Source organism: Pteronotus mesoamericanus, unplaced genomic scaffold (assembly GCF_021234165.1).
Source record: "Pteronotus mesoamericanus isolate MK-2021 breed Mesoamerican mustached bat unplaced genomic scaffold, CSHL_Meso_final contig_26, whole genome shotgun sequence".
In the NCBI taxonomy this organism is placed as follows: domain Eukaryota; kingdom Metazoa; phylum Chordata; class Mammalia; order Chiroptera; family Mormoopidae; genus Pteronotus; species Pteronotus mesoamericanus.
In genome coordinates this window covers 13046121-13069642 of record NW_026555109.1, presented here as the reverse complement: position 1 = coordinate 13069642, position 23522 = coordinate 13046121, and the positions used below count along the sequence as shown (strand labels likewise).

The window sequence follows — 23522 nt, the reverse complement described above, 5'->3', positions numbered from 1 at the left end:
ATTTCCTCCCATGATCAGCGTAAGCAATAAGCCACAGTAGGTTCTGTCACCCAAGCAGTCACGGTCTTCATCTCTCACTCCTGCTGCCGCACTGCCTCCAGGTATCCTATGCCCGCTATTTATTCGAGATGATCAGACCTGCTGCCAGATTTCGTTAAATAGTTCACCCAAGTGAAGACGTGCATATATTCCTTGCAATACAATCACCGCCTTCTATAACTCTGTACATTTCATTTTATGTATTTAAAAACATTAAATTCTAAGAAAGAACCTACAGACTTCAACAGGCCACCAAAGGGATCTCTAGGGATAAAAAATGAAGCAGCTCCATCAATCTGACCTTTATCAGTAATGAGGCTGGTTTTTCAACTTCCATCTGTCTATCTCCTATGTGTTCCTTCCCAAATTGTTGGGGGGGGAAAAAATGTATTACTGTATTTTGCTGTGTATAATGCACACCCACATTGTTAGACCAAACTCTCAGAAAAAAATATTTTGTTTTAATTTTTTAATTCAATTATTTACTTATTTATATTTAGATACTTGTTTTTTGCATTATAAAGGAATTTTAGCATTTATTTGTTTGACATATTATGGTACAAGAGATTTCATGTAACAAATAATTACAAAACACAAGAAGAAATACAAGGTATTTCAGGTACTACCCATCAATAATGTCCATCCTTATCTTCCCCTCAAAAATTTAGAAAAAAAGCATGCATTTTACATAGCAAAATATGGGTACTTCTTGGTCCCCTTAGTTTCCTAAAACGAACCAATGGACAGAAGCACAGCATACACCCACTACACACCATGTTTTTGCTGTATTAATTTAATGCATCCATGCAGTCACGTGTCTATTTCTCTCATGTCACTTCATGTTTGAATCTCCAAGGATCTTTGTGAAAACATGCCATTTTAAATGCAATGGAGGGGGGCTTCCCGTCAAGATGGCAACAGGCAGATACGGCTCACCTCTTTGCACAACCAGATCAAAATTACAACTAAAATATAGAATAATCCTCACTTAGGGACATCAGAAATCGAGTTGAATGGAGGTCTGACTACTACGGCCCACACATCCATCCTGACTGGTAGGAGGGGTGTGGACGCAGAATGCTAGCCCTGCACCCCTGTGGATAAAAATTCAGGAGGGGTATCTCAGGAGCGATGAGTTCCACATCCACACCAGGCCCCCCAGCCCAGGATTCCAGTGCCAGGAAGATAAGTCCCCACAACTTTTGGCTGGGAAAACCAGTGGGGATTGGGTTGGTGGAGGAGGCTGCTGGAACCCGCACACGGACTTACCTACCCAGACTCACTTTCTCTGAGCCCCAGCACGAGGGTGGCAGCTTAAAGGACACCAGCGGTGTACAGGGAGAGACTGAAGTGTCTGGCATCAGGACGAGCAGAGGTCATTGTGCCTTGGCTGAGCCCTCCCCGCACAGAGCCAATAGGCTGGTGCCATATCTGAGACTCCATCAATCTGGCTAACACTGTGTGACCCACCTTGGAGATCCACAGCTGCTATACCCCAACCCAACTTACAGGCCCACCCAAGCTGCTTCTCTGTAAGAATGTCTGATCTTAGCTCCTAAATCCCATCAAAAAAACAACAGCTGGCTTCAGTGAGCCCTAGCCTTAGCCACAGTAGATTCACAGCTTGGCTTCACCTGGGAATCTCCAAGCCAGCACAAGTAGCAGCCATCTCAAATTGGTTTAAAGTTCAGGTGGGTGCCCCAGGCAAAACACAGGTTGGGGCTGACATTGGCCTGCCCCACCCAGGACACCCTAGGGCCAACGCACCCAGTGGGCAGCTACAGACTATGTTGGAGCACCACCACCCTGCCCCTGCAGAGCTGATCCTCCACGGAGGGCAATGGTTGGTGGTCAGTGGTGACAGCCAGTCCTTGCAGCTGACTGGCCTGGGTCCAGCTATTGACCTGCCCTCCCTCCTATTGACCTGCCAACAGCAACCAAAGCTCAGCTACAGGAGGAAGGTGTACTCAGCCCACATGAAGGGTGCACTTTGAGTACTCAGCTTGGGTGATAGGGGAGGCTGGACCACTGGAACCTACAGGACACCTATGACATTAGGCCATGCTACCAAGACAGGGAGTCATAGCAGCTCTGCTTAATACATAGAAACAAGCACAGGGAGGTTGCCAAAATGAGGAGACAAAGAAACATGTCCCAAATGCAAGAACAGATCAAAACTCCAGAGAAAGAGCTAAATAAGATGAAGATAAGCAATTTATCAGATGCAGAGTTCAAAACACTGGCTATCAGGATGCTCAAGGAACTTAGTGAGCACCTCTGTAGCATAAAAAAAATCTAGTCAGAAACAAAGGATACACTAATTGAAATAAAGAACAATTTACAGGGAAACAATAGTAGAGTGGATGAAGCTGAGAATCAAATCAATGATTTGGAACATAAAGAAGCAAAAAACAACCTATCAGAAAAAGAAGAAGAAAAAACAATAAAAAAAAAATGAGAACAGTATAAACAGCCTCTCGCACAACTTTAAGAGGGCCAACATTCACCTCATAGGGGTGGCCAGAAGAAGAGAAAGAGCAAGAAATTGGGACTCTAATGGGAAAAACAGTGAAAGGATGTCCCTAATTTGTTGAAAGAAATAGACATGCAAATCCAGGAAGCACAGAGTCCCAATTATGATGGATGCCAAAAAGCCCACTCCAAGACACATCATAATTAAAAGGCCAAAGGTTAAACATAAAGCGAGACTCTTAAAGACAAGAGAAAAGAAGTTCGCTACCAGATGGTTGCCAGATGGGAGCGGGGAGGGGGAGAATGGGTGACGAGGTGAGGGGACTAAGAAGGACAAATAGGTAGTTACAGAATAGCCAGGGGATGTAAAGCACAGTATAGGAAATGGAGTAACCAAAGAACTTACACGCATGACCCATGGACACAAACAATGGTGGGGGGATTGCCTGAGGGAGTGGGGGGTGCTGGGTGGAGGGGGGCAAAGGGGGAAATATCAGGACAACTATAATAACATAATCAGTAAAATATAATTTAAAAATAAACAAATACAATGTAGGTAATACACAACAAACAGTAAGACCAGATAAATAACATTGTTATTTAATATATGTCTTTATCATTTATAAATGCTAAGTTGTAATATAATTATTAGCTATCCTATTACGGTAACAAAAAGAAGAGGCTTTGAGAACTGAAAACCAAACCGATAAATGTCAGAGGCCACAATCCAGCTCCAGATCCTGTGCTTTTTTCCATAATAAACCTTCTTAAATCTTATTTGCAGGGTTATTTTCCCCCTGTGGTACTTTTGAGGACTTTTCAGTTCCAGCTCATTTGAATAGTGCTTCTCTGAACAGCTACTTGCACAGGGCTGTCTCTTGCAGCAGTAACGGACTTCTCTCAGTTTCTGCGTGTGGCTCTGCTCCACGGCACCCCCGTCAGCATGCAGCCCGCGAGTGCTGACCTGGCTGCGCCTCGAGAGCAGAGGGGAGCCCATGGGTGGCCACTCACCAGCATGCAGCGGGCCTTTCTGGCCACCTCTTCGACTTTTCTCCCTTGTTTCTGAATTACAGCAGTGCCCCCTTCATCTGCAGGGGATACATTTCAAGACCCCCAGTAGATGCCTGAAACCACGGATAGTACCAAACCCTATATATACTATCTTTTTTCCCCCCTATACATACATACATACCTATAATGAAGTATAATTTATAAAGTAGGCACAGTAAGAGATTAAAAATGATAATAATAATGTACAATTATAATAATACGCTGAAATCAAAGTTTTATGAATGTGGTATTATTTAGTAAAATAATGGCTACCTGAACGCAAGCACTGTGACACTGTGACCCTGGATCTGATAACTGAGCCGCCTACTGAGTGACGGACAGGCGGGAAGCACCGGGAGCTGCTGACCTGGGGATGACTCCGGCCCCACGCGGGAGGAGCGGGACAGTGCAAGATCTCATCATGCTGCGCAAAACAATGCACAACTGAAAATTTACTAATTATTTCTGGAATTCCTCACTTAATATTTTCAGACTACAGCTGACCACAAACTTCGAAAAGCAAAACAGCAGTGACAGGGGGCCTACTGTATTTCTTTAGACTTCTTTCCCCAGAGCATAGACCACTGCTTTATAGCTTGTTACAAGCTGCTTTCCTGTTTCTGGCAATGCATCAGGAGAGCCATTCTTCAATTGCCATGCCTACTTCAGGTGAGTATTTGTTGTGTCTTTCTTAAATTGTTGCTGCTGTTTGCCTTGCATTTTATAAATTGGTAGGTATGGGTATGGAGGCGTTTTCAATCAAAGCAGACGCTGTGCATTTCCCCTCCTGTGACTGCTCTCAGATTTCCTGCGCAGGCAGCCCCGCGCTCACCGGACCGCTTATCACCGACAAACAAATACCTCCGCATTGGCTCTCCCCGTTTGTGCTTTCTTTGCATCGGATACCTTTTCCTCCCATGTCAACGTTCTGCTCATATTTGTGCATTTAGTTCAAAAATTTAAAAACTCTGTCATAGGTGCTTTATGTCTGATGAAGTTTTTTGGTTTTTATAAAAGAAATCTCTCTTCTGTTTTACTATTTTATATTTTCTGAATACCTACATTTTTGACTTCAAAAAGGATTTCAGATGGTTTTATTTTAATTTTTTTTTAGGTGGCTTTAAAGGGTTTTTCCTCCTATTCAGAATATGGACTCATTCAGATTAATCTTAATGTGTATTCACAAATCTAAATTAGTAGTTCTCCAAACCCAGCACATGATAGCACTTTGGGGGTGCTCTCATGGAGTTCAAGTAGTTTAAAAAGAAATGTGGAATCTAATCTTTTTATACCATTCAGTTTCTGCGGACCATTTGCTAATAATAAAAATGTAGAGAGAAAGTGTGACTATATCAAACTAAAAAGCTCCTGCAGAGCAAAAGAAATAATCAACAAAAAGGCAACCTACAGAATGGTAGAAAGTATTTGCAAATTGTATATCTGATAAGCATTTAATATCTAAAATATATGAAGAATTAAAATAATTCAATAGAAAACAAACATACAAACAAATGATCCAATTAAAAATATGAGCAAAGGACCTAAACATTTTCCCGAAGACATACAAATGGCCAGCAGGACATGAAAAGGTGCTCAGCATCGCCAATCTTCAGGGAAATGCAAATCAAAACCACAGTGAGAGTCCACCTCACACCTGTTAGAATGGCTGTCAGCAAAGAGACAAGAAATAATGAGTGTTGAGTGGGATGTGGAGAAGAGAGAACCCTGTGACAGGGATGTAAATTTGTGCAGCTATTATAGAAAACAGTATGGAGGTTCCTCAAAAAATTAAAACTTGATATACCATATAAAGCAGCAATTCTACTTCTGGGTACACATCTGAAGGGACCAAAATCAGTATCTCCAAGAGGTATTGGCATCCCATGTTCACTGCAGCATCATTCATGATAGTCAAGACATGGGAACCACCTAAATGCCCATCAATGGATGAATGGATAAAGCATATGTGGTATTTATATACAATGGAATATAATTCAGCCAAGAAAAAGAAGGAAATCATACCATTGCAACAACATGGACAAAAACAGATACTATATGATCTACTTATATGTGGAATCTAAAAAAACCAGAACTTATAGCAACAGAGAGTAGAATGATGGCTAAAAGGCGCTGGGGGCGGGGGAGAGGGGGAATGCTGCTCAAGACACACAAAGTCCAGTTAGGAGAAGTCCTGGAGATCTAATGAGCAGCATGGAAACTTCAGGTAAAAATACCATACTGTATACTTAAAATTGGCTAAAAGGGTAGGTCTTAAGGATTCTCAGCACACACAAAGCAGCTCTGCAAGGCGATGGATGTGTTAACTTGATTGCGGTAAACATTTCACTGTATATATATAAAATCATCACATTGTACATTATAAATATATGTAATTTTATTTGTTAATTATACCTCAAAAAAATCATGGGAAAAATAACACAGGAAGGGAGGAAAGCATTTTAACTTCTTCCTTATTGCTATGAATACCTGAATGGCATCATGTGACGAGGTCTCCACATTGTTGGTCTTCATGGACATGAATGTTTTAACGTGCTCCTACCCTATGCACTGATATCACTGTTTCTGCACTGCTCTGGTTCCACCATACAACCTGACCACAGCGCCCTGAGCTGAAGTGTGACGATGCCTATGTAAATTTGTGCTGGAAGTCCCTCAGAGGGGAGGTAAGTGAGCTCCTGGGAGCTCGGCCATGAGGCAGTAATAGTAAAAAGCTCTCTGAGGTTCCGAGAGCTCACCAGGTAAGGGGCGCATGCTGGCAGGAAGCAGGGATGCACTACTTACAATGTGGGTTAGATCTACCCCACCCAGCACCACTGGGGCAGGGCTGGACTGGGGAAGGAGCAGCTGCCCATCCTAGCCCAGGCCACGTGCACTCGGCACTTAACGTAATTTCACCCGCCCAGAAGCCCCACGAAATAGAGGTTGTCATCTCATTTTAAACAAACCACTAAAGCTTTGGGAGGTTAAGTAACTAGTCCCAAATGATAACCTACTATTTTTAAAGGGCTGTTTTTGAGCCCTTATCTGAACTCTAAAGGTTAGAGGTTAAGCTCTTTTCACACTAACTGCAGCCTCTGTTAACTAAAGAATTAAGAGTTTTCGTGCAGACTACAGGCATACCTCTGAGATGCTGTGGGTTCAGCTCCAGACCAAAGCAATAAAGTGACCACTAAAATAAAGTGAGTAATAATCTTTTGGCTGGTGGAGGATCCTGCGTTCAATTTTTTTTTTTAAGCAACATCTGGGAAGCCCAATGAAGCGAAATGCAATAAAGTAAGTATGTTTGTGTTATAAAATCCTATCAGTAGTCCTAGCTGGTGTGGCTCAGTGGATTGAGTGCTGGCCTGCAAACCAAAGGGTCGCTGGTTCGATTCCCAGTCCAGGGCACATGCCTGGGTTGCAGACCTGGCGTGGGGCGTATGAAAGTTAACCATACATTGATGTTTCTCTCCCTCTATTTCTCCCTCCCTTCTCCTCTCTAAAAATAAATAAATAAAATCTTTAAAAAAAGAACAAAAAACCTATCAGTAGCCTCCAAAACAATAAGGACTGGCAGGAAAAGTTTCTTGGGCTAGAAACCAGAAAACATATTTTTTTAACATGCAGGGCAACAGCTTAACATCCCCTAGGAACTACAGGCAAGGGGAAGTTGTAAGTTGGCCAAAAATACAAAATAAAAACAGCCAATAAATACACACCGCAACTGCACCATAATAAACAAAGAAATGGAAATTTAAAATCTAGTTGTCATTTTTCACCAAATTGACAAGGAAAATGTTAACCTGATTAGGATTCTTCGAAGTTTGAAGTGGACGAGGGACAGGGACACTTTCATATACCACTACTGGGAAAGTAGATGACAGTTACTGCTAAGGTACCAGAGATTGTATCCAGAACATGCTGCGTGTGCACACATCCTCTGATGTGCATTTATCCTGTGTCGCTAATCACTGGATAAATTGAGTGTGCAAACGAGTACTCATCCCGTATGGCAGACTAGAGACTGCAGGTCTCCCACAAACTCCAAACGCAGGGAAATAACTAAGTCCCGGGATAGCACTCCCATGGACCACTAAGTTTTCATGAAAAGTAATGCAGACTTTGTAATATCTATGAAAATTTTAAATGCACATACCTTAGTAGAAAATTTGATATAATTTAAGTGACTATCAATACGGTATTGTTTAAATTAAGGTGTTCCCATACAATGGGTGACTCAACCATTCAAAAGAATTAACTCCGTATGGAAAAAAACTAACTCATCCAAAAGACTCAGTAGGTGAATAAAGAAAGTACAAGTACTGCTACCACTTGTGAGGAAAGAAAAAACTGAGAAATACGTTTCTAGAGACACACTGTGACTACTAAGACACTGGTAACAGCTGCTGTAGGAGAAAAACAACTGGGCAGCAGGGAACATGGTGGGAAGGAAACAGGCTCCCCACAGCTGTACCTCTGAATTTCCTACTGTGCGCTTCTTTGTCTTATCTGTCCTTTTCTGTACCTTTCAAACTCTCTGCAATGAAATACATTACTTCTACAATCAGATTACAACATTACTTACATTGTTGCGGGCGGGAGGGGCCAGGTGCATTCATTACGGGACATACCATATACAGCATCAGTGTAAGAGGAGAAAATTCCTATACAGATGGCATATTTTTGTAAAAGAAAACACTGAAACGATAACCCAGGAACAAACCTAATAGTTACTATAGAGCTGGATATAATGGGTGCAAGGAAAACTCAATGTCTAAGCTTCTCTTCATAGTGTTGACCACTGAACACTGGCAAAACGTACCTGAAGAATAAGGTAAATCAAAAGAGGAAGATATCATCCAACTGGAAACAAACAAATTGAAAAAATGAGCCTGCTGTGTAGCAAAGGGGACGCCACTCAGAGAAAATAATTAAACTCGAACTGCATGTGTGTATTCTGACCCTGTCACATGTGAGGGATATAGTCGAAGAGTAAAAAGAAATCCAAGCCTAGAACAGGCAGAAGAAACGGAAAGGAGGCTTGTGGTCGCCAGGGGCTTGAGGGGGACAGGAAATGAGAACTGACAGTTAGGTGTCAAGTGTCTTTTTCGGGTAATGAAAATGTTCTTTAGTTAGATAGGTGTAAAGGTTGTACAACTTGGTGAATATACAAAGAACTATTAGACCATACCATTTACAAAGGTGAATTCTCTGGTATGTGAATTATGTATCAATAAAGCTACTTTAAAAAGAATTACAAAGAAATCTTAACTTTAATATTTAAAGTTATTTAACAGGAATACTGGTATTATATTTTTTAAACTTATTTTGTGTTCATTTTAAGACAAAGCATAAAATTGATGTTATTGTAAGGAGACTTTTTAGTAAAAGAGGGAAATAGAACTAAAACAAAAAGGCCCTGTGATATTACATTTATCTGGATATTTTTGAAATGAACTTGAACTATCTACTTCATGGACATAGGTGTGCTTCCTCCCTTAGCTCTGTCCTCTGAGGAGGCCTAGAAACAGTGTCACCAAGCCGCAAAAAGCACACTGAGTGCCCAGACCCCGGGTCAGAATTCCATTTCCCCACAAAGGCAGCAAGGCCCCTGGAGGAATGGCAGGTCTGGGCAGGATGCAAAAGGTGAACCAAATCAAGCACTCAGGTGAGACATGCCCCCAGGATGCAGGAGCCCTCCCCAGCCAAATCTGGGATAATTTCAGCACAAAAAGAATAAAGACTGAGTTGATGACATACAAAGTAAACACAAATCCTTAACTCGGTAGTGAATACTGAAAAGAAACAGAGAGAGACAGACCAAAACCCCCTCTTTAAAGAAGAAGAGTAGTAAATGTATAAGCAGCAAAAGAATGAAATAAGTACGACTTTGCAAGAATCAATGAAATGTGCACAAATGTGAAGCTCACCAAAGGATGCTCAAACTTCAGGGCAGAAGGCTGTTGGGAACAAGACACAGACTTGACACATATTGTAGGTTCTTAATATTCATGAAAAAGAAATAAACGTGTGTACAGCAGAGAGATGTTATCACCATCCCCTAGCCAAGCAGTGAACCTTAACATCACAAAGACTGCGGGCCCCAAACTGTGGCCGAAGCCTGCAGTGTGCAGCACACAGCACCTCCAGGGAGTGTTTCCCCCAAGCAGGTTTAACCTGAATTGAATCAGCCTGGAGCCCTCACTTCCAGTTACAGGAACTACCGGAGATAGAAAAACAAGTTAAACGACGCCACAAAGAAAGGGACAAATCCAAAATGTGGGTGTTCAAGAAAAATGGCCCGGTTTCTGCAAAAAGTCAACGCCACAGGGAAAATAAAAATAGAGAGACAGTTGTAGAGTAAAAGCCTAAACAGAACAGTGGAATACTGTTCAGCTTTAAATAACAAGGAAATCCTGTTAGACTCCGCAACACAGATGAACCTTGAGGACATTATGCGAAGGGAAACAGGCCAGTCACAAAATGGCAAATGTATGATCCCACTTATATGAAGTACCTAGAGCAGCCAAAGTCATGGAAACAAAGCAGAATGGTGGTTGCGGGGCGCGGGGGCGGGGGGCGGGAGGGGAGGAGGGAATTGAGGACATGTTACAATGGGTGTAGATTTCAGTTTTGCAAGATAAAAAGCTCTGGAGATCTGTTACCCAACAATGTGAACATAATTACCAACACTAAACTGCACACATAAAATGGTTAACACAGTAATTTTATCTTACGTGTTTTTTACCACTATTAAAAAAATTTTTTTTAAAGCCTAAGAAGATACAACATTCAAATACAACAAGTAAACCTTGATTGGATCCTGGTTAAAAAATAAAGCTGGAGAAATGGAAATAATGATTAGATAATTGATGATGTTAAGAAATTATTGCTAATTTTTTAGGCATTTGGGCTACATAGGAAAGCATCCTTATTTTTAGGAGTTTCATGCAGAAGAGAATTCATGATGACTGAACGTCTTTTCTAATTGTTCAACAGCAATAACGAAAGGTGTGTGTACGTGTACACACACATATACACATCACAAATGCAGTCAGCACTCCGACATAGAAAAAGCGGCAAATATGGAAAAATAGTAACAACTCTTGAATCTGCATGGTATTTAAGTATTTCTTTTCATTCTTCTGTATGTTTCAAAGTTTGTATAAGATAATATTAGCCATTTCTATTTATGAAAAGTACATAAAGATTATTTGTGAGGAGCACTCCCATTTTGGTTTATTCTAAATCTGGTGGGAATAGCTTTAGTGTTTGGGTATTTAGGTGATGAAGGTCTCATTACTATCCTTGTCAATTATATTTGGCATTATAGGCCCAAAGATAAAGGAAGATCAAACTGTTAAGTGTTCTATTAATGAGCTTATTTTCCATTCATACGGAAATCCACATGGCAGTCTGCATTTCCACAGCACAAACACATTTTTCAGGCTGGTTAAGAAACCAGCAAGCAGCAAAGATCAAACCAACCAACCCAAAGCTACACTAGATAAGGAGGGAGCCGTGTTGGGACAGGGTGAAAAGGGGGCGGGGGAGGAATCTGGCAACATAATTCAAAATATTAAACTGTTATAAATGGAAGAGGGAAGAAGGTGTGAACCTTGGAATGCCAAACGAGGAAGGCAGAAGTCCAACAAAAAAGCTGACAGAAAACAGTGGAGGGACACACAAGAATAGAGAACAGGAAAGAGAAAAATACCCCTGTGTGCTTTTAAGACCAAAAAAAAAGAAGAGTAATTTAAACTCCAAAGCAGGAGAAGCCCGTTAGGGACCTGGGGAAGGGGCAGCCAGGGAAGCAGGGAATCAGAGATGTGGGGTCTCTGACGCAGGCTCAGCAAGCTGGCAGCAGCACAGGCGCTACAGAAAGCTCATTACCTTAATAGTGATGGAGTTTTTCAGGGATTTGGACATTTTTTCTTCTTTGCCTTTCACATGCAAATGTCCTGAAACAAAAACAAAATCATTCATTCTGATTTGGGTGAAAAGAGAGGGACTCCTCCGTGCCAGCTGTAGAGGTGAAGAAGGTGAAGTGGGCGCTCCTCCAGCACGTGGCCGAGCCACAGGACGTAGGCTGCAGCTGCCTCGGGAGCACGAGGGAAATGGGAAATGCTGCCTTCTCCAATGTGCAAACACCCCTGTATATGTGGATATAAGATCCCCCCAAACCCCAAGGCGGAGCCTCCGGGACGATGGAACCCATGGCTGTGCCAGTTCGAGGTGTCAGGTGCACCCGGCCCCACAGTGGCCACTGAACAGGAATCACTGTGGACTCTGAACTTGGACAAGAACAGATGAACTGTGACACAGAAACAGTTCACACTTTCCCCTCATCTGTAACTCTGAACAACGATTTAACTGACTTAACACCTGAAGAAATGACAAATCTCTGGTTTTACAAACCAGGCACTGGGCAATAAAAGCTTGTTTACAGATGTTCAGAATTGCAGAGCAGGGCTTGCATGATGAATTCGATTTTCTGTTGCTAATGGATTTCACAGATTTATCTCTACCTTGGTAAATTTCACCCCCATGTCGCAAAAGACCAGAGGAAAACCAAACCTTAGGAACTTCCCATTACAAGCCTGGAATTCTCCCTGGGCTGTATTTTTACAAGGCTCACTTCAAAGGAAGGGCCCCTCCTTTCCTAACAAAAATCTTCAGCTTTTTCTGACATGACTTTAAACATAACAATTGGTTTCAAGACCAATTTTTCTGAGAACTGGTTAAAATATGTCTTCCAAAAAGAAATATCTATGTAATACTATATAACATGTCATATACAACAAGCACAATTACAATTTTTCAAAGCTGACAATATCTGAAAAATGACACACCTGACTAGTGAACGCTATCTTCCATCCGTTACTTCAGAAAAATGTATTAATATAAAGACATGGAAACCTAAGTGTCCTTCGATGGATGATCAGATAAACAAGATGTGGTACATACATACAATGAAATATGACTTAGCCATAGAAAGGATAAAACATTGCCATTTGCAACAACATGGACGGATCAGGATCAGTACCATGCTAAGTGAGCTAAGTGATGGGAAAGGCCAAGACCCATGTGATTTCACTCATACGTGGGGTATAAAACAGAGAATGAACAATCTCATAGACAGACAACAACAGTGTGATGTTTACCAGAGGAAAAGGGGGAGTATGAGAAGAATGAAGAGGGTAAAGGGGGTCAAATATATGGTGACAGAGACTAGACTTTGGATGATGAGAACACAATACAATATATAGATGATCTATTATAGAATAGTATACTTGAAATATTAAGAGTCAAATGCCTTAACAGGTGGTAAAAGTCATAATAAAACACAGCAACAAAACCCCTTTTCCATTCCCACATTTAAAGGTAAACAAGGCCTACTGTTTTATGACCAAAGATCTCATTATTAAGTGTGGGTGTTAGTACTGTTGAGTTACCTTTTTGATCCCTAGATCCACAAGTCACTGAAGGGCACCCTGCATTTCACGGTGTTCACAGCACATCATCAGTTCATCAAGAGCATTAACTGGTGAAGCCCTAACTTCCCAGCGAGTAAATATGGTGGAAGTAAAAATCTGAACCAGGATCGTCAGGCTTTTGCCCTTCTATTTAGGGAATCTGCCCAGCAAGGCACATTGTTGGCAGAAATACAGTGGATTTTGGCCACTGCTGAGTTCTCTCCAGGGAAATGAAGTGGAATACTTGGTAACAAACAGCGCACATGCCTTACAGAGCATTTCAGCCAGTTTTGTTTCTTTTCAGGCTACCTGAAGGCAGTACAGAAAGGAACTGGTCATTGCAGAGGGAGATGCTTGCTCCTGGGGTGGGGCACCCCAAGAGCACAGAGTGAGGGTGGGAATGACTCTAGAGCAGAGGAGGCACCGCAGTAAGTGCGCTTCCGGGCAGGCAGCGGCATCAGTCCACGGCCATGAAGGGGAGGCCACGTGAGCCTTTCCTCCAGACTGCGAGCAGCCTCCTGCATATTATAAAACTGGAGTGTCTCTGCATTTAACATTATTCACTGGAAAAACCCAAGTTCCTTCATTCCAGGGCTTAAAGAAGTAGTATTTGCTAATGCACTATGTTTTATATGTTGATTATCTGCATCTCCCAACCCTATAGCTACCAAACACCCTCTATCTTTCTTCACCCCAAATACCTTAGCTGTCCCTTCTGAAAAGGTAATAAAACCAGTCTGTCATTGCCCCATGACCTTTGTCAAAATCTGGACATAGGAATCATCCCATGCATCAAAGGAAATTCCAAAATTGCTATGCTCAAGGATGTTGCTGGTTCCAGGATGTACTTCTGAGAACAGATGGCTGGTGTTAACCAACTACATTTTTTGAATAGTAAAATGAGAGGCAATGGTATTACAGGATGACAAATATATATGGCAACAATATTATATCGTAAAATTGGCATATTCATAACAATGTTCACATTATACTATTTGAACTTCCTTAATAGTTTTATTAGAAAGAAACTTATATACAACAGCACTGTAAAACATTTTCCATATTCTCGTCATTCATATTTCAGTTCCATAAAGGTAGACTCATTCCCATCCAAAGAAGTTTGTATCCAACTGACTGAAATTCAAAAACGGTTTAGGAGGAAACTCTATTTCTTGGCATATTTTAGCTAATCTATGTATTTCCAAATGTAGCTGTTTTGCCAATAAAAGATGAAATTGACAGAACTGAAATAATACAAATTAATGTACAATCATTACTTACCAGAATGTAGAAAATAATTCCCCCATTGCTGGCACTGATGGAAGACCTCACACTGTGCGATCTCATTTTCATGATGCGGAAATGCTAGGTCTATCCCACCCGAATGGATATCCAGTTGACTTCCAAACACCAAACTGCAAGACACAGCACAAAGCCATGAATAATTCAATCAAACAACGTGTTTCTCCAAACCACATCTTATATTCAATCCTTCCAGTTTTTGGGCAATGAATAAATTAAATGGATCCCAGTTTTAAATCAATACGTGTGAAAATTTAACTGATGCAAACAAAAACTAAAATTCTGTTTTTACTTCTTAACTCCTTCATCCACAGATTTTTCTCCTACTAAAGACACTTAATTCATAAAATTCCTAATTCATAGCTTTCCTTCCTAGTAAAAAAATTTAATTCTCTTTGCTCCAGATATACAGTTTGGATATATGTAAAGTAACTAATTACTATGGTTTTTAAAAACAAAATTACCTTTTCTTACTTTCAATAGGAAAAATTTAGTGGATTTCCAACTTTAACAAGAGAGACAACTATAAAATCAAGAGAATTTTTAATGTGACTTTTGAAAATTTAACTATTAAATGCTCATATTTGAAAAACACATTAATAGAGTTCAAATTATTGCACTTCAGCTGTCGACATTTCTGCTATAACACTATGCTATACATCCTGGAAAACCTCATGTCCTGCACAACTGCACACTATAACTCAGCGGACTGATGGGGACATTGAAGCTGGCCAAACCACTCAAAGCCTGTGCAACTCTCACCAAAGCACCTGTGAAAACAACCCATAGTAGTGTGAACAATCCAGGTTCACTAGCAGCTGCTTTGGAAGATATTAAAAATGCAAAAATCTGCCCTGGCTGGTGTGGCTCAGTGGAATGAGTGCCGGCCTATGAACTGAAAGGTCACTGGTTTGATTCCCAGTCAGGGCACATGCCTGGGTTGCGCGCCAGGTTTCCCGGTGAGGGTGTGCAAGAGGCAACTGATCAATGTCCGACACTGATGTTTCTCTCCCTCTCTTCCCCTCTCTAAAGAAAAAATAAATAAAATTTTTAAAAATGTGAAAATCTATTAAAAATGCAACAATCAGCACACTGGAAATCCTGGTTTGTGGGGCTCGGGTGATGAGGCCACCTCCCCCAGCAGATAGCGAGGCTGCCAAGCAGACCACAGTGAATTTTCTAAAAGTGGTTCAAAAGAGACATTTTCAAAAGTGCTGAGGTCCCTTCTGCTGAAGGCTGACTCTTGCACTGGCCCTCTGGCTCCTGGAAAACCCACACAGGTACCAGTCACACTGTAGCTAAGTGGTGATAGTCACACTGTGGCTGAGTGGGTTCTGTCACTGCACATTCTTAGTGATGGGTTTCAGGGAATCTCTTACAGTCCTTGAAATTCAAATGCTATGAAGAAAAGTATGAGGTGGGAGGGACTGGGACTGGGCAGGAAAGTATAAGGGGCCTCATTTGTAATGAGTGATTCATTTTTACAAGGCTCTGAAGCAGATATGGTGATGTTAAGATTTAATAAAGTTAGACTGTGGGTCCACAGGGTTCATTTTATTAGTCCCTATTCTTGTCTGCACATTAGACCTATTTTAAAATAAGAGAAAGCTGAGGAGGAATAAAAGTCTATTTTCATTATTTATATTTCAACAAAATAAAATATTTAATGGTAACATTAGATTTGAAATTAGATCTGCTTTAAAGTAACTAATTGAATCTAAAATTAAATATATTTTTATTAACAATCCAATGTATTCCCACATGCCGTTAAACAATTTATAAATACATATAAGTGGTTATGTATTCATGCATGACTGAGAGCTGCATACAGTTGCTTGTTTGATTTTAATGCACAGCTGGACTCATGCTTCATAGTAACACAGAGTTTGATGTGTCAGGAATTTAGACGCGTTTCTAGACGGGCCACGTAGAAATCATCAGAGGTGAGGGCAGCAGCGGGAGACGTGGTGGAGAGGGAGAAGGCCTTCTGGATCTTAACCAGAATGAACGCAATTTGGGTGGACAGAGCATGGAGGACGAGGCTCTTCTACCTGGAAGAATGGCGTACGTCTATGTGGGGCTGAAAATGCAGCCAGTGTGGGGCCAGTGCATGGGACAGAGTGCTCTGATAGGAGGTTATTGCCCCTGCTAATACCTACATTTATACCCAGCCAGAAAACAGCACCACATACAATAATTCGAGGGTAGATTGGGTTGGGTGATCTGAAAATTTCTGGTGTAGCTAGTAGTTTGAAATGTTTACCTTAAGCATACTTTCTTTGTTTCTAATTTTAAAAACATTATAACTCCACTGAAAAAGAAAAAGTACTATAATAAATATCTGCAATGAACTGAAACACATCAAATATATCAAAATCTGAGTTAATATGATACTTAAAAACTCCTTACCCTCACAAACAAGAAATACATACACAAGGTATTTGTAAGAGCAAAATACTGGGGACATCTAAATGCTCCTCCTTTGGGTACTGGCTACGGGAGCAACGGTTATGCCACACAGTGCAGCACCACGGAGCCAGGAGACGAATGATGAAGAGCTCGGAAAACTGACAAAAGGGAATTCCCGGGAGAAACTGCTAAGTGAGAAGAGACAGAAGAGGACAGCAGTGCAGAGGACACAGACACACACACACACAGACACACACACACACAGACACACACACACACAGACACACACCCCGCGCGCGCACGCACGGGGGCGGGGGGTTGGTGGCAGGCGTGCATCTGGCCACGGGCAGAACCAAGGGGAGTGCCAAAGCGACAGTCTGCAGAGGAGGTCAAGCAGAAGGTGGATGAAGCCCCAGCAGAGACACCACAATCAGAAGAGAGTTGTTTCACAGAGGCCAAGGGGAAAGCAGGGGCACCAGGCTGCCTGTCACTGACCTGGTCACTGGTGACTTCAGGAGATCAGGGTCAGTGGGGGACACCTGGGTTGAAAGCCAGGCACTAGCAGGTCACATGTAGATGGCAACAAGAGAAGCAAACAAAAAAGAGGGTTGCTGGGGGGGATCAGGGTCAGAGGACGACCTGTGTTTCTGGAGATTCCCACGGCAGAAGCATCCTGAGCGTGGTGTGCCAGGGTGAGGGCTGGTGGAAAGGGCAGGTGGAAGGCTGAGGAGCCAGCCAGGTGGAAAACGGGGCTGATGCTCAGTGGACTCCGATCCAGGTTCGGGGGTAAGGGTATGTGGACGGAGGCAGTGAGAAAAAGGCGGGGCGTTCAGTCTCCTATCCTTGAGGGGCTCTGCCCTCACCCAGGCTCTCAGCAGCGGGGTTGGTGTTCCCTAAACCCACCTCGGCAGAGATAAAGGCAACCTGTGACTGGCCTGTAGGTGATGGGAAATCAAAAACAACCATAATTTGCTGTGTATAATTCACTGTGTATAATGCGCACCCATGTTTTTGGCCCAAACTTTCAAGAGAAAAATCTTTTAATTATTTAATTCAGTGTTTTATTTTATTTAGATACACATTTTTTGCATTATAAAGGAATGTTAGCATTTATTCTTGAACATATTACAGTACACGAAATTTTATGTAACAAATAATTACAAAACACAAGAACAGATACAAGGTATTTCATGTACTATCCATATATAACGCACATCCTTATTTTTCCCTCAAAAATTTGGGCAAAAGAGTGTGCATTATACACAGCAAAGTGCAGTAACTCATAAAGCAGGCTTTCCTACTAAAAAGAAAGATAAACATACCATGTTTTGTCACCCCTACCCCTTTTAAATATGTTTATTGATTTTAGAGAGAGAAACATCTAACAGCCACTCCCTATTCACACCCCAACCAGGGACTGAACCTGCCACCCAGGCAAGTGCCCCCATCAGGAATCAAACACCACAACCCTCAGGGGTCCAGGACCATGCTCCCACCAACCAAGCCACAAGCCGGGGCTTGTTTGCCTTCTTACAGCCAGTCTCAACTGAGCACTAAGCTTTCTTTCCAAACTACCTCCACTTTGTATTGCATTGGTGCAGACTGAACTTGCCCCATCTGCGCCCTCTGCTGACCAAGTCAGGCATTCCTGGAGCTTTCACATCACAAACTTAAGAAGAATCCGGGGAAACCCTTACCTTGAGATGGTAGAACATTCAATATGCCAGCCAGGTCTTCCATTTCCCCAAGGAGAGGCCCAAAACATCTCCTGGGGCTTAGCTGCCTTCCACAGGGCAAAGTCGTTGGCATGCCGCTTGTCAGAATCACCTGCCAATAACAAACTGTTGATCAAAGGGGGAGAACCTAGAATGAACAAACCAAACCAAAATCTCACAAAATTAAAGCACTCCCCAAAGATTCTGTTCCTTCTTATAAGTAACCTCACATTTCTCACTCATATGTTTTTCCTTCCCCACGTGATGGCTAGAATGACTACTAAATACTTTTTATCTAATATACGCCAGGAGTATGAGGTCTATCAATGGTGAGGCCAGTTTCAATAATTTGAATAAGGACTGAACTGAGATTTCCAATACACACATAATGTTTCTCTGTGAGTACTGTACCGAACTGAGCACTTTCATTCTTCCTTAGTCTGTGTTGTGAGAAAGCTGTATTTGTCAGTTACTGAATTTGAGTAACTTTTCAAAAGAAAAAAGAGAGACCAAAAAGGAAAATTACCAGAATACCAATCATGTTCAAAGAATAAAGAGACTCAGAAGAGAAAGGTTTGGTTATTGTCAAAGGTCGTACAATGAGCCGGTACTGGGCTCTCTTTAAGTTCCAAAACTTGGAAGCAAACAAGATCTCCTTCAGTCAGTGAATGGATAAACTGTGATACATCAGATAATGGAATAGTATTTGGTGCCAAAAAGAAATGAGCTATCAAACCTTGAAAAGACATGAAGAAACCTTAAATGCATGTTTCATATCTCTGAAAGGAGCCAAGAGAATGGACAAAGGTGCTGTCTCCCGGGAGAAGAGCGGGAGGACCAGTCAGAAGTGGGGAGGATACGTGTCACATGCTATGTGACCTTTATACTCTACAAGTTTTCCCTATTTGAAAAAATGGAATTAACAATAAAACACAGCTGTGATTAACTGTCTGGGTCCATCACTGCCTCTGGGGGGGGGGGGGGGGGTCTCAGCTGCGCACTGGGAAAGCAGGAGCCAAGGCCGCGCTTCACCTGCAGAGCCCAAGAAGGGAGGCCGAGGGTCGACCCACCTGGCTCTGCCACAGGACCAGGAGCCGCACCAACGAGCTTGCCGTACTTGTCTCCTCGTGACTGCAGATCAAAGTAGACGTTGCCTGTTTTATAAAGGTAATTATGAGTCACCATTTCTCAGTCTTAAATATCAGCATTTATAAAAGCTTAACAGCTAACAAGTAATTGGAATTTAAACATAGAACATGACATCTGGCCTTCATGTGGCCCCCATTACTGTATTTTAACATCAGAAGTAACACCACCAGCACTCTTTTTTAAAAGCATGTAACTGGACACATCACAAATGTCTGGACATAAAAGTGAAAACACGAGGGTGAGTTCTGTGTCAAATGTTGAGGCAATTCTTTTTAACAAGGAAAAGGAAAAGTGAGTGTTATCATTGGCCTGCATTCAGCTCTGGGCTTCATGTTACAGCCAATCAACAAAGAAACCCTTTCCTAACCAGATATCCTCCAAGACTCTTTTTTCCTTAGGTTACGAACATCTCCACACTCAAGCATTCCTGTGGCGTCCTTTCACAGAGATGCATGTGGTCCATGTTTTTAGACCGAGGGTGCAAGATGACCTTCGCCACGATGCCACTGCAGAGCCAGGACCAGCCAGCCCTCGCCACTTACAACTCTCAAGTACAAAGAGGCAGCGCAGGGGAGGCGGTGTCAGAGCTGGGGCTCTGGCAAGAAGATGGCGCCGAGCTGCAGCAACTGCTCGGACACAGTGACCCCAGACGACTCGGTTTTGCCTGTCCCCTCAGAGTCCTTCCTCTGCACTCGGCACTTACTACAAGCTGGGACACACTGGGGAAAGTGGGAGAAGTACTTTGGGGTAAGTTAGAATGTAAACAACACTTGAAAATGCTTTAAAAGAGAAAGAAACCACTCCCTTTAATGTAAGAAACAGTTTCCCATACCTGTGTTTATGGTATCAATTTGCTGAACGAATTGTTTCTCCACAAATAGTTCAAAGATCAAATTACAACCAAGCTTTGTGAAACTGTCACAAAGTCCAAATTAGTGGAGTTTCAGTAAATTAAATGTACTTTAAATTAATTATATTTGTTATCATTATTAAACTTTTCCAATAAAGCACAGTAATAAATAATGTTTGTTCCTAAAGCATGTGTGGATGAGAATCTCTAAGGACCTCATGAACATGAATCAGTTCATCTGGGTTATGTATCTTATTTCAAGTTACACGGCAGCAGGAAAACAACTCCTGTATTCCTGGAGCCAATTCCAGTTCAGTCACCTAAGTCCTTTAAAACAAGTTTTTCTTGGAAACAAAATCTAAATATAGCAAGTAAGAGAAAGTAAAAGATTGCAAGTCCTTCCGCATGCATAAACTACTGAGAAAGGTGATATGTTTCCAGGGACCAGAGGGCCCCTCACTTGTGTCTTAAGCTCTCAAGTAGGACCATGAAAGAAAGGTGTTTACAGTCCAATAATCCCTATAAATTGTCTCCATTACCATGCTTTGTACTTTGTTACTAACTTGCAACAAGCCTTGTGGTGCCTGAATAATCACAACCCTGGGCTAGGTACTCTAATGGGTTATTCACTAAGAGCAAAAGGTTTTTCTGGTCCAAGAACTGACAGAATGTGAATACATTAAGAGTAAGCTGAAGCTGTGACCAATCATATGCTGCTGTACAGATCTCAAAGCTGAGAGGGTGAGTTCACTTGCAGCTTTGGATAGTAACGAAAACTCCCTGGGAGAGAGAAAGCTTTGGTCAGGGTTTGCGGGAAGGCCAGGTTTAGATTTGGGAAGAATAACTGGAAAGGAGGAGGTTCAGCTGAAAACAGTGCCGCATCATTGAAGCAGCGAAGCACCAGGATGCCAGTCTTTCCCTGAGGCCACCAAATGAAAGGGAGCAGCTCCTACAGCAGCTAAGCTCCACCAGACGGAAGTGATCATGCAGATCCAAAAGACAGGGTTTTCCTTAAACAACTGGCCTGGTCAGTCTCTTCAACAAGTCCACAATGAGGGAACCAAGTGGGGACTGTCTTAAAGAGATGAAAGAGACACAACCATGTGCAGTGAGTGGCCTGAGTTAAATGAGGGTGAGGGAAGGTGGGAAACAACAGGGTAAATGTGACTATGCGGAGGACATGGGATGCCATCAGGCACCTGTCCAGGGTCTCAGGTCTGACAATGGCAATGTCTTTTATTCGGAGAGGTGTGTTGCAGTGTCAAGCGTCTGCAGTGTCATGGTGTCCACAGCTTTCTTTCACTGGTCCCTCAAACACAGCATGCCCATCCACGGAGATGACTGTCTGAGGGCCAGTCTTTAACACGGGAGCGGGCCTCCAGGGGCACTGCCATTGTCCCCAGCTTTTTGTTATGAAAAATTATAAACAAAGTTGAGAGAAGACTCAAAGAATACTTGCACAGCTACCATCTAAAGCCAACAAGTGTTAGGATTATGCCATATTGACCTTATCTAGACGAGCTCTCCAGATGGTCATCTCTTCCTTTGACTGTGGTAAATATTTTTTAAATGAATAGGTATAACCGTTTTTTACAAAGACAATATCCGTAGGAAAACCTCACAATATTTTCACTGTAGGAATCACATTGAGAAAGACAGTAAATCATTCAGCACATTCTGACAACTTATAAATATGTGTCCAGTTTTTCAGTCCTATCAGTATTACTCAACAATCAGTTTTTATTACATAACTCCCACCTTTTGCGGTTGAATAAGCATGCCCATTAGCAATTATTCTTTCAATGAAAGAAATGATCTGAGGAATATTTTCAGTTACCCTCAAGTACACTGTGGGTGGGAGAACCTGAAAGAAAGAAAAAGAGAGATGGCTGTTTCCAAAGTTCAAAAGTGTAAGTCAGACGCAACTGCCTTCCATTGTTCAAGCTTCTTTCTTTATGGCAAGAAGAATCGACAACACCCTACTTTACCTTCAAGGCTGCCATATCTTGTTTAAAATCTTCTTCATAAAGATTGGCAAGAGCAGTAGGTGATATCTTCATCTGCAAAAAGATTAGGTGAGCCTATTAGGAAACCTGGAGTATTCACAGCAGAACCGCACAGAGGCACCACTGGCTCCCACGTGGGAGGGCTGGGCCACGTGGCCTCGTCGTGGCTTGGCCTCAGTTGGGCACGCCTGCTCGCAGAAAAGGGCATTTGGTGGAATGTGATGAACAAACGAACTAACAAGGAAAATGGGGACAGACTTACAAGCGAAGAGCGGGACAACAGCTTGGAGGGGAGGTCGGGGGTGGACGGATGGAGCAAAAAGGAAAAAGGACTCATGGACAACAGTGTGGTGATTGCTGGGGAGGAGGGGGTAAAGGGGACTAAATTGTAATGGAAAAAAATACAGTAAAGGTTAAATTTTTTAAAAAGATAGCTGAAGCTCCCCCCACCCCCCGCCTTCCCTGACACACAGGGCATTTAATTTTAGGTAGACAACTTATTCTAGTAGCTTAGCTAGTCAAAAAGGTTTGTTGATCCTGTTTTTTGGTTAGAGAGAAAAAAGAAATAAACAATATCATGATTTCCACTATATAACTCAAAACAAAAACTAAAACATACAAAAAAAGCTTCTGTTTTAACCCTGGCTGGGCAGCTCTGCTGGTTCGAGCATCATCCCAATATGTGCTCTGCCAAGGTTGCTGGTCCTATCCCCAGTCAGAGCACATACAGGAATCAAACAATGAATGCATAAATAAGTCGAACAACAAATCAATGTTTCTCTCTCTCTCTCTCCCTTCCTCTCTCTCTCTCTCAAAATCAATAAATTAAAAAAAAAATGGTTTTCCAAAAAACCTGTTTTTCTAGAACAGTGGCAAGCCAGATCAATCTATTTCACATAATAACCAGGAGATTGAGTTCCTGTTCTGTATCTTAGCCCTCAGGATGTAAAAGTAATCAAGTCAAAAATACATTACAGAGGAAATGTCTAAGTAACATCTGAAAGCCATACAGCACATGAACATAGCGATTGTGACGTGTGTTCAAGCCCACAGG

The 23522-nt window shown here is 42.0% G+C and overlaps 1 protein-coding gene across 1 annotated transcript in view; it reads right to left on the bottom strand.

Annotated features, from left to right (window-relative positions):
• LOC129071178 (probable cysteine--tRNA ligase, mitochondrial) overlaps positions 1 to 23522 on the bottom strand; it is a 44404-nt gene that overhangs the window by 5348 nt on the left and 15534 nt on the right. The window contains 6 exon segments of the mRNA XM_054574322.1: positions 11455 to 11522; positions 14319 to 14452; positions 18446 to 18575; positions 19534 to 19617; positions 22221 to 22326; positions 22451 to 22522. Coding sequence (XP_054430297.1) covers positions 11455 to 11522; positions 14319 to 14452; positions 18446 to 18575; positions 19534 to 19617; positions 22221 to 22326; positions 22451 to 22522 — 594 coding nt within the window.